At 41.8% G+C, this 16,683-nt stretch overlaps 1 protein-coding gene across 2 annotated transcripts in view; it reads right to left on the bottom strand.

The window, feature by feature from the left end:
- The window catches only part of Pi4k2b (phosphatidylinositol 4-kinase type 2 beta), a 29,454-nt gene extending 17,131 nt beyond the window's left edge, over positions 1-12,323 (bottom strand). Inside the window, exons 1-5 of one of the 2 annotated variants that reach the window (XM_021163786.3) lie at positions 11,927-12,323; positions 5,231-5,367; positions 2,949-3,149; positions 2,206-2,337; positions 501-654 (exon numbers count right to left, since the gene is read on the bottom strand). In XM_021163786.3, coding sequence (XP_021019445.1) covers positions 501-654; positions 2,206-2,337; positions 2,949-3,149; positions 5,231-5,367; positions 11,927-12,176 — 874 coding nt within the window. In that variant the 5' untranslated portion in view covers positions 12,177-12,323. The remainder of the gene's footprint in view (positions 1-500; positions 655-2,205; positions 2,338-2,948; positions 3,150-5,230; positions 5,368-11,926) is intronic. The other variant, XM_085836693.1, reaches the window with a different exon arrangement.
- Between the last annotated feature and the right edge of the window lie 4,360 nt (positions 12,324-16,683).

The following is a 16,683-nucleotide window of genomic DNA, read 5'->3' as shown; positions in this document are numbered from 1 at the left end:
AGAGATGAAAAACAAACTTGAAGCAGTAGTTCCCAAGATGCAGAATGCGTAAGAATCACCAGGAGGCCTTTGAAGCACAGGCCTGGACCCACTTGGGTGGCATCTGAGAAGAATGTTGAATAAGTTCTCATGAATTACTGACCTGAGTGTCTTGGGAACTAGAGCTTTGACATATCTACATCATGGTTCCCTCACAGCACAGCACAAAGAAAAGGCTTCAAGTTTCCCACATGACAGAGTGGTTATGCATACATTTCTAGTCTCTGGCTTTGTGTCCTGCTTTTAGGCAACTCCCCCTGAGGGGACAGGAAGTGTTCCCTGTGTCTCAGTATGAATCAAGCCCTCAGCACAGGACAACCTGCCCAGGGAGGTCAGTGCTTCCTGTTTCTAAGACCACAGAGGACTGGACCTTGGGACTCTCTTGAGGTTTTGATTTGAGTAACTCGAAGCTGAAGCTGGTTTACAGCTGAAGGGACGGAGTAAGGGAGAGAAGTCCGTACCTGTGTTTCTGATGATGTAATCCAGAATCACTAATTTTTCAAACTGTGACTGAAACTGTTTTCTAATGTTCTCTGGCAGAGGCTCCGCTTCAAACCTCCTAAGCCAATACTCAGCCTCCTTGTAATCTTTCACAAACAGCTGAAAGGAACCAACCTATAATTTCAAGAACTATAGTTAGAAAGGAAAAGTACAAGCACAAAGGCATTGCTTTTTAAGTTTCTTAGCTGTAGCATCACAAAATGTTACGTAAGCACGGCAAGAAAAATAGCAGTTAACACTAATCCAGATAAGCCACGTTTATCATCTAACATATTAGCTTAGACACACAGCAACTAAAAAAAGGTTCAACCCAAGACTTTTAGGGAGCTATTTTAGGAAATTAAAAAGGAGAATAAATGTGCCTGAAGGTGACACCCTTAAGAAGGCTACTTCCTAAACAAACATCAATGTGACTGTAACTGAGAGACCAAACTGTACACTGTCTTGGTTATTTCATGATAGTATGATTTTTCTCACTGAACTGGTGTTTCTGTATTCTTTTCTTAACATCAAATAAAAAAAATTTTAAATACAATGAATTCTTTAGGCACACAGAAGATGGTGTCATACATTTTAAAGATTTAAACAACTGATTGTGGCCTTTTCCTTGAAGATGTGCCAATTTGAAGATATATTTTTTTATTATTAAAATTACAAGTTTAATGCTAAATAAGTTGATGTCAGAATACACATTTCATCAGATGACATACGCTACCGAGCAGCCTATTCTGCCTCACACATGCAAGGAAACAAACTGCCATGACGAAGCCTGCTCACCAGCTTAACACGGTACGCCTGTTAGTATCTTTAACTTCCTAGAGGTTTTCCTTTAGCCACCCTTACTTTAGCTCATCCAAGAAAATGGCAAAAATGTTCAAAACTGACTGCCTAGAATGTAGTTAAATAGAAAAATAAGTTAACTATCAATTTTTACTCAAAATCTTTAGACACTTGCATAGAAACAATAAAATTATAATCCAAATACATTAAAAATAAATGCTAAAGCTTTTCCCAGAATGCCCTTCTCATTAGCACTCTGCATCCTTGCTTATCGAGGTGCCAAAAGACCCTTAGGTTGAAAACGGTAAATAAGTAATATATCTGGCTGGTAGTGAATGCACAGAAATACCATTTACTGAGTATCTGCTATGTGCCAACTGCTTGATGCGAATAACTTCAGTTTATCCTAGCAACCTAAAAGGCAGCCTGGCTTTCAGCTCTTTTTATAAAAAACTGTAACTGTTTTCAGAAAGGCTGAGATTGGAACCTAGTTCTAAGTCTAACCCTTCACTTCTCACAGTAACTTTACAAAGCTTGTCCCCCCCCCCCCCCCACATCTTCTTGACGCTCCCTAATTCAGCAAGCTCCCCTCCCAGAAGCCTGGATGCAGAACCTTGCCTAGGCATGCCAGGCAAGTGCTCTCCTGGGAACTGGACCTCTGCTCTAGGCATCCTCTCTATCCCCTCAGAGCTCCTTCTAAACATCTTTATTCAACTGCACGGAAACTCCTTGCTACTATGAGCTCAAGAGGAGAAAGGCTTTTCCTTTTTCTTATTTCCACAGCCAACATCAGGCTGCCCGATGTCTAGCCACACACCTCATCGCAGGAGCTTAGGAACACACGTCTACCTGCTCTGAAGGCAAGCTTACTCTAGAGTAACTTACCTTAGGAGGAAGTCCTATCCGATGGAACTTTCTGCCTACTTTTGGCACTTTCTCCAAGGCATACTTTTTGCCTCTTGATTTTGCACGGTCAATTGCACTGTAGTTAAATGTCTCACTGACAAGCCAAACCACCTAGAAAAATGGTTAGAGTTTGGATCATAGCATTTCCATTCACACAGATCATCAAATTCACTCTAAAGCTGTAAATGAGCAAGGTCTAACCCTGTAACAAAGCTTCCAGAAACCCTAAACCACAAAGGCGAGAGAACTTTAAATGGCATGTATTTCTTTCAAAACAGGTATAAAAAAGCAGTCTAAAGTTTCCAGTGGGAAAGCATAAGAGCCTTGAAATATATAGAACTAAGAACAAACATTTTTGAGAAGGCATCAGATAAAATTATATAAAGTCCCCAAAGAAGACAAGAGCAATATTGTGGCCACGGGCAATATTGTGGCCACATTAACATCAGCAGGATCAAGGGATCTCTAGATCCATGCCTGATCCTTTTCTGCTTTCTAAATACTAATCCTCTCTTCTTCTCTGTTAGCATCTTGTGACCCCCCAGGAACAAAAGACATTCCCTTCACTACTATATGGCGATATCCCCAAGTGTTGCTCCCGACCCCTGAGTTACAACAGAGGGATTCTACTCTAGGTTCTATCATTGGGGTCCTCACTCAAGGGTCCACAAGTAAGCGAGCTAAGTACAGGCAGCCAGACTATAAAGCAAGCTCTCCTTTACCTTTGTTTTAGGTACAATACCCAGCTTAAGTTTGACATCCACCAGGTAGGCACCAGCTTCAGAAAGGTACCCCTGGTTAGGAAGCAGGCAGCCTCGGCCAAAGCAGCAGGGACAGCAAACCTTATGGACGTACTTGGTCCACTTGGGGTTCAGCTGGCCATAAGGCTCTTCTGATTTGGGTTTAAACACGCCAATAATATTCTATGGGGGAGAAAAGTAGAATTCCTATTAGCCTTTAAAGGTCAGATGGATAACAATCTACAAAATGCATGTCAATAAATAAGATTTACGGAAAACTCCCAAGTACTAAGATGACTAATGCCAATCACATTCTAAGAATTAATTGCATTTAAAATCAACAATCCCACGTATCAGTGTTTTTCAAATTTTGCTCGGACAAACCTTAGAGAGCAAGATAAGGCTTCATGCCATTTAACTGTATTAATTTCATGTGTTCTGTGTTACTGCTCTTACAAAATAACATTAGATTATGCCCCCTCCCATCCTCACCTGCCCCCTTCTCTTTATGGCTAGGTTATCCAGGCTAATTTCAAACGCACAAGCTTAAGAATTTCTCTCCTGTCTCAGACTGCACTTTATGAAAGCAAGCAGTGCTGTGTATTAATTATGATCTACTAAACATCCAATTACACACTCCCTCACTATCTCCTTTCCCTGCTGTGCTAAATATTCTAAAACAGAGAAGGAATCCATTATCTCCAGTACTCAGAACAGGTCCTGATACACAGTATGTACTCAAGTAATGCTTCAAAAATGCTGACAAATAACATAAACTGAACACCTACACTGTCAGCAGCTCTCATCTAAGGTTTCTCCAGATATGTTTTTCATGAACCCATTTTAACTCTCTCCCAGCAAGAAAAATTTTGGCCATGAATGGTGGTACATACCTGTAATCCAAGAACTTAGTGGGTTAGCTAAGGCAAGAGGATAGTGAGTTCTGGGCTAGCCTGAGACATGTAACAAAACTCTTGTCATAAGAGAAAAAAATAAAGATCTACAATTGTTAGTACCAATCTAATAAAATATATTCCTTATATTCATGGCTCAAATATCTTAGACAAGAAATAAAAATATAATTTAAACACAATGTATTTATAATGTTATAAATTCTAAAAAAAACCCCATAACTTAAAAAAAAAAAAAGAAGAAGTAGTCAAGCCTGGAAGTAAGGCTTGTGGCTCCACATCTACGAGCCCTAGCACTTGAGAGGCTGAGACACTCTGCTGCTATAGAATGAGCTTTAAGTCAGCATAAATTACAGAGGAAGACTGTCTGAAAGCCAATCATCGTCGTCGTCGTCATCATCATCATCACAATAACAACAAAACAACAAACCTTGAAATAATGACTGTTCCTACAGTGAGAAATGGGGTGGGGGACTGGGCTGGGTATAGCCCAGCTGGCCAAGGGCTGGCCCAGCATGCATGAAGCCTTGGGTTCTATCCCTAGAATCACTTAAAACCAGGCAATATGCATACACCTGTAAGCCTAGCACACATAAGGCAGGCAGAGAACATGTTCACCAGCCCAGGATACACAAGATCCTGTCTCAAAATTCCTATTCCCCTACGAAAGGGGGAAAAAAAAAGTGGGTCCGACAATAGCACAAATGCTATACCTTGTTTTGTTTGTATTGGGAGGAGGGTTGAAATGATAAACTTTCTCCTTCATGAAGAAAGGACTGTGGGTTACGTAACGCACAGAAAGCTTTTAGCAAGGACAGCACCATTCCTGAAAACCTCTAGACTCAGTGGGAAAGTCCTTATCAACTTCTCTTCCCACTCCAGAGTCAGCGCTCACTTCAAGTTGCTGCACTCCAATGCCCTCAAGCTTCGCCATGCCTCTTTTCCTCGGCATACTGCCAGGAAAATACTCCAGGGGCACTGAACTATACCTTAGAAACGAAATCAAGCATTGGGAAATGACATTAGCCAGGTTTTTGAAAGTTACAACTTGCACTGTTCTTGGTTAATATGGTAGCAGGGCTATAAAGGAGGGACTATGAATATGCATTTAACAAATCCTCAAGTAAATAGGGCTATACGATAAATGCTTGACACTGAATAAAATATGAAAACAAAAAGCTACAGCTCGATACTACCAGCTCCACTTCTATATTAACAAAAGTAACCACTGTCCTTTATTTTGGAAAAGAGGGAACAAACAGATATAGTAGGAAAATAACTTCAGAAACTCAGACATTTCACATTTAAAGTAGTGTCTTCCAAAAATTTGTGTAAGATATGTGAAGTTCTCACCCTTTTAGAATCCTTTACAAAGTAACTTCCACTTGACCCTTGAGAAATTCTTTCTGGGAAAACTCCAATTTCTATTGCTTGCTCTGCTTTCAATACAATATCAGCAAATTCAGGATCTTCCAAGAATGTATTTGTTTCTGAAATAACAGCAATCACTGCATTAGACCAGTGTGTGGATGCTCTTGCTATGGACCTGTGTGGTGGCTTCAGGACAGTAAGGTGCAGAAAAAGGAAATCAAACATCAGATAGTCAGCTATGATCCTCTTAGCTGACCTTAAGTGCCTGTGTGCTCCTGTGTACATGTGTACACACACAGAGGTCAAAGGTCAACATTGAGGCATTTCTCAGGATGGGTTCCTCAGGAGGGATCCTTAAAAAAAATATTTTGCCCCCCCTCCCCCCCAATGAGTATGGGTATTTTGCTTGCAAATATGTCTGTGCCTGGTACCCTGCGACACTACAATAGAGCATTAGATGCCCTGGGACTAGAGCTACACAACTCAGGTTTTCTGGAAGGTCAGTGCTCCTACTGCCGAGCTCTCTCTCTAGCTCCCTCCCCTTAAACATTTATTTAGTCGTGCACTTATTTATTGTCTGTATGTGTGCCGTTCTCACGCATGGAAGCCAGAGGACAACCTTAGGAATCTTTTCAGTTCCCACCAGGTGGGTCCTGGGGATCAGACTCTGGTGGTCAGGCATGGCAGCGAGCCCCTTTACCTCCCTGGCCTGAACCACCTCCCCAACCCCAACTTTTTTTGAAAAATGGACAGGGGTCTCTTGTTGGGAACTGGGGCCTGCCAATGAGCCTAGGCTGACTAGCCAGTGAGCCCTGGGGATCTGCTGTCTCTGCCTCAACAGCACTGGGATTCCAAGTGCATTTTTACATCAAGCTGCCCCTCTGTTCTCTATAGCCCTCCGCCCACACTCCTTCAGCAGATTTTACTCCTTCCACTCCCAGCTCCCACCCTCAACTCCCACTACCATACCCAGCCTCTTTTCTTGGCTGCTAAAAGACAGCTCAAGACTTACTACCCTCAGAACTTAATTCTGTATCTCTTCCACCACTCCCAAACACAGCCACTCTGTTCTACGCCAGGTGTTGGCAATGCTGTATCTTCCAGTTGCTTGGTTCAAAGACCTTGGATTCAGCAATGATCTCACCCTCTTGATCTCCACACCTGACGTATAAACCAGCCATAAGTATCCAAAACACAAACTCTTATAACCTCTGCTCCTACAATGAAGTCAGCCCTATCAATTCCTTCCTAAATTACATTAAGCCAATTTACAATCATATTCCTCCTTTGTATCAAACAGCCTAAGGGTTTCCCATTTCACTCTCAGCAAAAGGCCTCTACTTCCCGTTGCCCAACTGCTGGTAATCTCTGCTTTATCTGAGCATATCTCCTGATTTGTTTTGTCAGCTCCAAGCAGAGGATTTTTTTTTTACTGGTGTGTCCTTAGAACGTGCAGTTTCCAGGACATAATAAGCACTCAATAATCACCTGATGAGAAATTAATAATGAATCATTTAGAATGCAAAGACAAACCAAAAGCCACTTCCATTTTAATATGGAAGGTACTTCAACTCTCTGTGTACATTATTATGAAACTTCAAAACACAATCAACTTTAATTCAGACAGAAATAAAACTGTTATTTACTTTTTAAAAAGTCTCTACTGACAAAAATATTCCAAAAAGAACTATTTGGACTTAACTTTACCTACTAAAAATAAGCAGAGTATTTTAATCATGTCTATACAACTGAGATGCTCATTCCAAGTTTGTCCCTTGAAAATAGTTAAGAATTAAGTGAGGAATTCTAACCTTGGTGACTCTGGACAGGGATCAGAATATAGTGGACACTTATATTTATTTGAATAATACAGGTACCAGTAGCCATTATCATTAGTCAAATTATATTTCTTAGCCGGGCGTGGTGGCGCATGCCTTTAATCCCAGCACTCGGGAGGCAGAGGCAGGCGGATTTCCGAGTTCGAGGCCAGCCTGGTCTACACAGAGAAACCCTGTCTCGAAAAACAAAAACAAACAAAAAAAAAAAACAAAAAAAAAAATTATATTTCTTACACATCAGAGATTTATAGGTCCTTTTAAAAACATTGATATTTCCTGTGCATGAGTGTTTGACTGCACGTACATATGTGCAACATGTGCACGCCTGGCACCTGAGCAGGTAGAAGAAGCCCCCTGTGCTGGAGCCCCCTGACTTGGAACTGGAGGTACAGATGGTTGTAAACAGCTGTGTGGGTGCTGGGAGCTGAACCCAGGTCCTCTTGTAAGAGCAGAGCCATCTCTGCAGCCCCAATGGATGGGTTCTTAATGAAAATGACCTTGAAAAGTTACCGGTCTCAACCTTGTTCCTAGTGCTGGGGTACCTTCCAAAATGTATCACCAGCAAGTGATCTTCAGAGATATCATTTCTTTTCCTTACTAATATTTTTTGTGTGCATGAAAACAAACGCAAACTTCTTTTTCCAAAAAAGAAGTCTCTTGCAGTTTGACTCTGTATCCTAGACCTATCTGGAGCAAATCCCAAGTCAACTTACCCCTTTCTTTCCGTAACAGTTCTTCACATAGACGAGAGTCACTTCTTGCTCTCCAGTCTCTCACTGTCTGCTTCCTCTCATATCAAAGTGCTCAGGATTTCCATAGCCTCATTCCCTGCCTATTTCATGCCCCCACTTTTATTTTCTTTGAGATTAAAAAAAAAAAAGCTGTACTTATTTTTATATGTCTTGCTTACATGTATGTATGTATGTATGTGCACCAAGTACCTGGTGCCTATGGAAGCCCAAAGAGAAAATTCCCAAATTTTTCTTCTTCTGAAAAAAAAAAAAAAAAGATTTTTTAATTAAGTGTATATTTCGAGGTGGAAGGTTATGTATATGTGTGAGTGGAGATGCCTCTGGAGTTCACATGAGGGCATCAGGCCCTTAATGTTGTGAACTGCCCTAGCTGAATGCCAGGAACTGAACTTGGGTCCACTATAAGAGCAGTGGCTGCCTTAGTCACCACCCCAGTCCTCAAAAAATATGTTCTAAGGAGAACCTCAGTTTTATCTTTGCACCATTATTTGGGTCACCTCTAAGAGGTGGTGGCTCTGTAGTCAAGTTCCAGCCTATTCAGGTCTCTGACTATCAAAGATGTCCATCCAGTTTACTCTCTGAATTGTCTTTACTATTCCCAGACAAAATTAAGCTTCCTTCCCACAACTCCCATTTGCTGTTCTCATTTAAAGCTGTAACAAAATAACGGAAAATCTGGGAAAGCACAGACCTTTGTTCTGATTTCTAATGTATCACATGTACCTAGCACGTGAATGGACCTCAAGAAACCCATCTAAAAAGTTAACAATGTATCCATTTGATCACACCAAAGGAAAGCTATTGGGTTACCTTTTAGTTTGTGAGCAGGCATGGTAACTTAACATTCTTTCATTTCCCAGGAGCCCTCAGCTTTCCCTGTCAGGCCACATACACGACCCATCAGAACTTGTAAGTGACCATTACCTCCACTGGGCTACAAAGCTCTGTGGAGATATAGCAGTTAGCCACAGGAAACCATTTGATACAGGTTACTTACTATCGGTTCCTCAAGACTTACTTTCTACTGGTGCCCAGCAGATCATCAAATATTTGATGATTGATGTCCATTTCTGTTATAAATGGGTAAGAATGGCTAAAAATTTTGCTTGTTTTATAGATAAGAGTCCTGTTGAATTGGGCCGGGCTGGACTTGAACTCACTATATAGCCGAGACTGGCCTTAAACCTAAGCTTTTTGTGCTCCTGCCCCAGCCTTCTATTCCTTCTAGAATTACAGGATGGAGTCAGCACATGCAGCTGTATTTGGAGCACTGGCAGGCTGAGCAATACTTTTTAGTTCCATAATTGTTTACTTTTAAACCTCAGGTATGGTGGACTGTCAAGACAAAGGAAACTTGTATTTTTAAAAACCTGCCCTAAAATAGTTAGGAGTATTTGCTTCTTGATCCCTGACCAGGCAAAACGCCTCCCACTAGTTATGGGATACCTTCCACTGAAATAAGACTTCGGGAAGTTACATTCTGCCCCTTTATTTGCATTTTAGATTTATTTATTTTATTTTATGGTGTGAATGTTTTGCCTGTGTGTATGTATGTGCATCATGTGCATGTCTGGTGTCCACAGAGGTGAAAAGACTGCATCAGTTGCCAAGGAACTGGAGTTATAGAAAGCTATGAATCTGAGTGCTGGGGTCTCTGCTAACTGCTGAGTCACCTCTCTAACACCCCCCCACCCCCCCCCACCCCCCACCCCCCCACCTCCCCACCCCCCACCCCCCCACCCCCCCACCCCCCCACCCCCCCACCCACCCCGCTTTTGAAAACCCTTTGTTTACTTTTAGGATTTTTGTTTTGTTTTGTTTTGAGAGTTTTGCTATGCAACCCTAGCTAGCCTGGTACTACAGCCCAGGCTGGCCTTAAATTCAAGGCTGTCCTTCTGCTTCACCCACGTAAGTGTTGGGATTACAGGTATGTACCACCAAGTCAAGCTTGCTTTTTTATGTGGGAATCCAAAGTAGTGCTTATTTCATAGGGCTAGTTACGATCTACTACATGTGAAGTGCAGAGAACACCGCCTAGCACGTACACCTAGTATACCAGTATTAGCTATCGTCTTTATTACAACCTCATTCACTGATTTCAATGACTGAATACTGACTTAATAACACTACAGTTCATGAGACTTCTAGAGTCTGCCAACTACATTGTTAATATAAGGACCAGAGATGCATGACATTCTCCAAACATAAGGCTCATGGTTGTATAGATAAAACAGTTAAACACCAGAAATGTCAATACTAATCTAAAAGCATATCTTAAACTTAAGGGTGTTCTCATGACAACTGCATGTAAAGGACAAAAGAGCTAATGGACACTTTTAATATATTAAGCTTAAAAACAGTTAAATTATTCAATCATAAACCTTTGCTAGTTTTAAACACTTTAAGTAGTTTTTAATAGTTTGAAACTATTTTTAAAATTCTATCTAAAAAAATTAAAATAAAGAGTCAGAAAAAAAAATCCTTTTAAAAAAGAAGAACCTATATAATACCCCAAAGCAGTAGTTGTTTTGTAACACAGACTCCTAGAGTGAAACGGACAAAGTTCAGGGCCTGGAAGAGAAAAGAAGTGGCTCGGTCCTAACTTGACCACTTCCTGGATCTGGGATTGTGCAAACATCTTGGTCTAGGAGCCACCATTATTACCGTTTTACCAAGTTTCAGTTCTCACAAAGAGGGTCAGCGACAACTCACCCATTGTGCTGCTGTGAGAACCAACGTCAAAACTCATCTTAAACTGTGACCTCTGAGCTAGCTATCACCACCGAGGAGCTAAGAGTTCTTATAATCCATGTGCATTCTAACTACCACATTCTCGTCCTTTTGACTTTAGCCTTTAATGTAAGTGTTGACAACAAATAAAACACACAAACCAACCCAACCCACTCAAACAGTAAAAGTTTTTCAAGACTCTATTTCAAGGCTCTATTTCAATCTAACACACGAGGTAACTCTGGGGCAGCCATATGGATCTTAGCTACCTCACAGACTAGATTCTACCTCAGATAGGGCCAAAGTGTCCACTGCAGCTGGCTGAACAGAGGTTTGTGAAAGTGGGAAACTTCACATTCCTTTGCTCTATTCAGTGTTGCATGGCAAACTCATCCATCAGCTAACGTCGTGGTAAGGGCAGACCCATATGTAGTCAATGGGTTTCAGAGACGACTTCCTTTAGGTCTCTTATTTAGAGGATTTGTATTTGAATAAAAGTTGTTTGAACTCTTGACTTGCCCTGCCCAAATCATTTCAAGTCATATCAGCACACTGGTAGGTCAAATAAACTTAACTTCTAAGAAACGCAGTGTTAATAACAACAACCTTCCCTGTGGCTTTTCCACAAGGAGTCATACGGAGTGTTGCTCTTGAATAGTGCATGTGACACTTCTTTGAATCCATCCTATCATCAGCAAGTAGGAGAAAAAGGAGAAAAAAAAAAAAAAAAAAAAAAGCCAGTCTAGATTCCAGATGGATCTCATACAAATCTACTCCATTTCTGCCACACTCCACTCCACAGGTCCAAACTCACCACACAGACACCCAGGCCTGCAATAACATGCCTTAATTTTAGTTTAAACATTGTTTGTTAGCTTCGACTTTCAAAGGTCCACTTAAAATCAGCCCAGGAGATAATGAAAAGGTGTTTTTCTTTTTAAGCGCACAAATATACTTTGCAGAGAGCTGGCGGCAGGAGTTCGCCCGCCTCCGCCCCCTCTGGCTAACGTCACAATAGCAACATTTAATAGAAAGTTTTGAAACTTGTCCCAGCGGCAAATGGTCATTCCTTCCTAACATCTCTCGGCTTATCATCCGCCCTGTAAACTCATGACTCCGACGAGAACTTTCTGGATCGTTGTGCGTTCTTAATTCAGAACTTAAGTCCAAACTTGAACAAACAACTTACGTCACAGTCCTGGATGAGTTTCCCTCAGTGTTGGGTTCCCACTTGGACTAATTCTTTGGGGAAGCCTACAGAGTGAGATTTTAGTGGTCCCCGTTCTCCTGCCACAGAGGGAAAGGTGAGAGGAAACTGAGGCAGGGAGGGGAGGGTTGCGCGCGCGCATGGGTCGCACCTGAGATCGTAGTGCGGGTCCGGTCCAGCTCGGTGGACAAGCTCGCGGAGATCGAACCTTCCCCGGACACCGCCGGCTCCTCGTCGGTGGCGGGCTCGCGGAGGACATCCGCACCCTCGTCCGACTGCATTCTCACGGCGCTCCCGGGCGCGACCCTCCGCGGCTGGGCCCAGGCGACGCGAGGCAGCAGCGGCTCCCGCTCCTCGTCCTCGTCCTCCGAGGGGCGGGTGGGCTCGCAGGCCTCCGCCATGATGTCCCCGGGCGGCTCGGGCGCTCAGAGCCGCCGGGCTCCGGACTGGGACCCCAGCATCACGCCAAACCGCGGCGGACTGCTCCCACCAACGCCACCTCACCAGTCCACCAGCCCGCGCCGGCCACGCCCAGCCGCCGGCCACGCCCCGCCTCTCGAGCCCCGGGACGCCTTCCTTACGCCTGCGCAGAAGGACCGGGGGTGGGGCAAGCGAGGGCGGGGCGGGGCGGGGCGGGGCGGGGCGGGGTAAGGCAGCGAGGGCCACCTGTGTCTCAACTCCCAGAGCTGTTGCCTGCCATTGCTGTGGATCCAGCAGAAAGCCAGGACCAGCGTCATTTCCGCGGGAGGTGCATCCCTTCCAACCTAAATAGTCCTCTCTTATTACTATATACATAATATACATTTATTTCACTAACTTTTCTCTAAAAGTTCATGAAGGCTGGGAGCTACTTCTATTACTATAGTCCATATGTTATATAGTTTTGTAATCATAATCTGTGCATTACATGCATTTATTTGCTACTAAAATCGAGACGGGAGTGTATGTTTAGACATTCTTGATAGTGGTAATTTATAGATTTCTTTTGCCTTGACTGAAGTTAAGCTAAGTTGTGTCAACATTTAGAAATCTTTAAAAGGCTGTATTTCGGCTGTGCTATTTTTTTCCCTACTTCGCTGACTTTATTTTTTTATTTTTATTTTGCTTCTTACTAATCTGTTTCATTTTTCTTTTCTTAGTTGTTTAGTAAAGATTAAAACATCGAGGAGGCTCCTACCTTTTAAATATAATGCCTTTAGAGCTATGAGTTGCCTTCAGAGCTCTGCTTTAGCTGCGGTTCCACTGTTTTTGATGTAGTGTGCTTCACTTTTGACTCAGCTGATAATAGTTTATAATTACTTTTAGGATTTTCCTCTTTGATCTACTACTTTGAAATGTATTGATTTTCAAATTTAAGTACTGTGCTGGTTAGTTTTTGTCCACTTGATACAAAAGACTCTCTTGGGGAGAAGGACACTCCATTGTGGAATTGGCTCCATCAGAATAGTTTGTGAGCATATCTTTGGGAAATTTCTTGATTAATGTTTGATATGAAAGAGCCCCACCCACTGTGAGTAATGCCATCCACTGAGGCGATCCAGGGTAGTATAAGAAAGTTGAGCAAGCCATAGAGAGCAAGCCAGTAAGCAGGGTTCCTCCGTGGTCTTGAATTCCTGCCTTCAGCTTCGTGTTTGAGTTCCTATGCTGACTTCTCTCAGTGGTATATTTTGATGTGGAAATGTAAGCCAGTTTTCTTTGGGGTATGGTATTTATCACATCAGCCGAAAGCAAACTAGGCCAAGTATGCTGTGAAGAACAAAGATGTTAAAATATGACACTTCATAGCCCAGCATATTATGTGACGGGGCAAATGTTCTATGTGCAGTTTTATGAAGAACATAGATTCTATAGTTCAGTGGCTTTTTGTTTGTTTGTTTTTGTTTTGTTGTTGTTGTTGTTGTTGTTTTCCAAGATAGGATTTCTCTGAGTTGCCCTAGCCATCCTGGCTGGCCTTAAACTCAGAGATCTACCTGCTTCTGCCTCTCAAGCACTGAGATTAAAGGTGTGTGCCACTACCACATGGTGGTTGAATGGTTTTTATCTCCCAGTTGATTCTATTATTTAAGTATTGACAGTGTTGTGCAGGTTACCCATTTGACCACAGACTTTTTCATCTAGCACTGAGAGGAGGTTATTACAATCTTTATCACTGTGAATTTGTACTTTTTGCATAGTTGGCTTTTATGGCTTCCTAATAATTTTAGTTTTTGAATTATAAAATTACATGTGTGTGTGAAGGTCAGAGAACAATTTGCAGAAGTTAGTGTTCTCTTTCTTGCAGAATAAAAGAAACACAAGATCAGTAGAAAGCCCTGCGCCAGACCTGCTTTGGCCTTCTTAACAATTACTATGAATGACGACTTTTTCTTATCTCTAGTTATTCTCTGGTTTTAAAGTCCGTGTTGTCTGATATTAGTAACTGCTTTACCTTTAGTAGGCTCACTGCTCGTCCTAGGTAAATATTTTTCCACTCTTCATTCTATTAGTGTCTTTATATTTAATTTTTCTATGTGTCACATATAGTTTACAGTGTGGAGTTTTAAAATCCAGTTTGGTAGTCTCTATATTTCAGTTGGAGTTTTTAGTCCATTTACATATAATATAATGATAACATGGATGGATTTAAATCTACCATTTTGAAATTTTTATCTTGTTTGTTTCATCCTTCTTTATTGTTGTTGTTTTTTGGTTTCTTTTGTGTTAATCTAGTATTTTTTGTTAGTTCATTCTTAGTCTCACGACTGGTTTTCTGCTAATATTTCTTTTATGTAAATTTTTAATGGTTGTTCTGGGGCTCATGGTATACAACCTTAAATTATTCTAATATATTAAGAGGTTTTATTATACTAACTGTCATAAAATGCATGAACCCTGCAAAGCTGTAGTTCATTTATCAGCCACTTTTAATGTTTTTATTGCTAAGTAAAATAAACCTGCATACATTAAATACGACATAAACGTTTAGCTTTAAACAGTCATGTATTTTAAATAAATTAATATTTTCTGGCATTTTATATTTACTATTTCTAGCGTTCTTCATTCCTTCCTTTTTCAATATTGAAAATATTGAAATTTTTGATGTGAAAAAGACTAAGTCAACTTTTTAAAACAAACACGCCATAACAATATGGCACGATTTCCATAATCAATGCCCATAAAATGGCATCAGTACCAAAATCTAAGCAAATCTTAAAAGAAACCGGCTATAAACGTAGAGAATTCTTATAATTTGTAAATTTGAATTGCATACTTGAATTTATGTCACGTGCTCCTCCTTTTCCCTGTGAAGCTTCTTCCTAAAATAAATATTACACCATGGCTCTAATTACTAATGTACTGTTTTATTACCTCTTTTATTATTATTATATGTAAGTACACTGTAGCTGTCTTCAGACAGACCAGAAGAGGGCGTCATATCTGGTTGTGAGCCACCATGTGGTTGCTGGGATTTGAACTCAGGACCTCTGGAAGAGCTGTCAGTGCTCTTACCCTCTGAGCCATCTCTCCAGCCCCTGTTTTATTCCCTCTTAGAAGTCTGATTTTCTCCCTAGTAACATTTTCCTTCCCAGTGAAGAAATTTACGCGGTTAGTTATAACACCGATCTGGGGATGATGTCTATGGTTTTATTTACTTGGGTGGTTTATTTCACCGGCATTTTCAAATGGTATTTCCTACAGATAGTGGGTCACACATCGCTCGCCTTTCTTGCCACCATGGCCAAAGCATCTGATGGAAACAACCCAGGAGAGGAAAGACCATCTTCAATTATGATTCCAGAAATTTCAAGTCATCTAAGTGGGAAAAGGTCTTACAGGAGGTGCATGAGGCAGAGACACTCCCCCTGCCCCCCAATTCGGAAAGACATGGAGCAAAAGCCATGTCCCATATCAAAGGCACTGTCACCTCCAGAGTCACATACTTCTGCCCACCAGGCCCATCTTCCTAAAGGCTGTACCACTCTCACATCAGCAGCTTGGGAACAAAGCGTGAGCCAGCGGTGGAGGGCATTCCAGATGCCAACCACAACTGCTATTGGTACTGCCCTTATCCAAGCTCAGTTCTAAAATATCTCGTGTGGCCTTTGTTATCTCTGAGTCCCCCTACCTGTCCCATTTGTACTATGACACTATTTTTCTGGTGGGCATTAAGATTTTATCTTTGTCTTTTTGTTTGTTTGTTTGGTTGGTTGGTTTTTGTTTTTGTTTTTGTTTTTGTTTTCATGGTTTTAGAGCTTTATTGTAGAAAGGCAGAGAGAGAGAGAAGAGGGGAGGGGAGGGGAGGGGAGGGGAGGGGAGGGGAGGGGAGGGGAGGGGAGGGGAGGGGAGGGGAGGGGAGGGGAGGGGAGGGGAGGGGAGGAGAGGAGAGGAGAGGCTGGCCATGGACATGTGGAGAGAGAGGAAAAGGGAGGGAGGAAGGAGAACGAGAGATGAGAGTAAGAGAGGTGAGAGCTTGAGCTATTGGTTATTGAGTTATTGGTTTTAAATAACTACACTATGGTGTGGTTTTTCCTTAGAGATAGCCTGCTTGGTTTTTGCTAAGACCTTTTGTGAGCCACGGTGTAGGTGCTGGGAATGAAGCCCAGGTCCTTGCTAAGAGCAGCTGGTACTCTTAACCACTGAGCCGCCCGCCTCTCCAGCCATGGCTGAGATTTTTCTTAAGCTGTAGATTTATGTTTTAAAAAAATTGGGGGGGGGGGGTTGTTGATCTCATTTGTTTCTTCAAATGTTTTTTCTGTCTCATTTTCTCTTTTCTTTCTAAAATACCTACTGCATGTATGTCAGACTTCCTGGTATTGTCCCAAGGCTCTTATCCCAAGGCTCTTGTTCCACTTCCTTTTAAAATAGATTTTTGTCACTTTTCTTTATGTAGGAAACTTCTCTTAATCTGTTTCACATTCCCTGACCTTT

The sequence above is a fragment of the Mus caroli genome, unplaced genomic scaffold (assembly GCF_978045245.1).
Source record: "Mus caroli unplaced genomic scaffold, Mus_caroli_1 scaffold_4, whole genome shotgun sequence".
Lineage (NCBI taxonomy): Eukaryota > Metazoa > Chordata > Mammalia > Rodentia > Muridae > Mus > Mus caroli.
The sequence above is the reverse complement of the archived record's forward strand: the minus strand, read 5'-3'. Positions and strand labels throughout refer to the sequence as shown.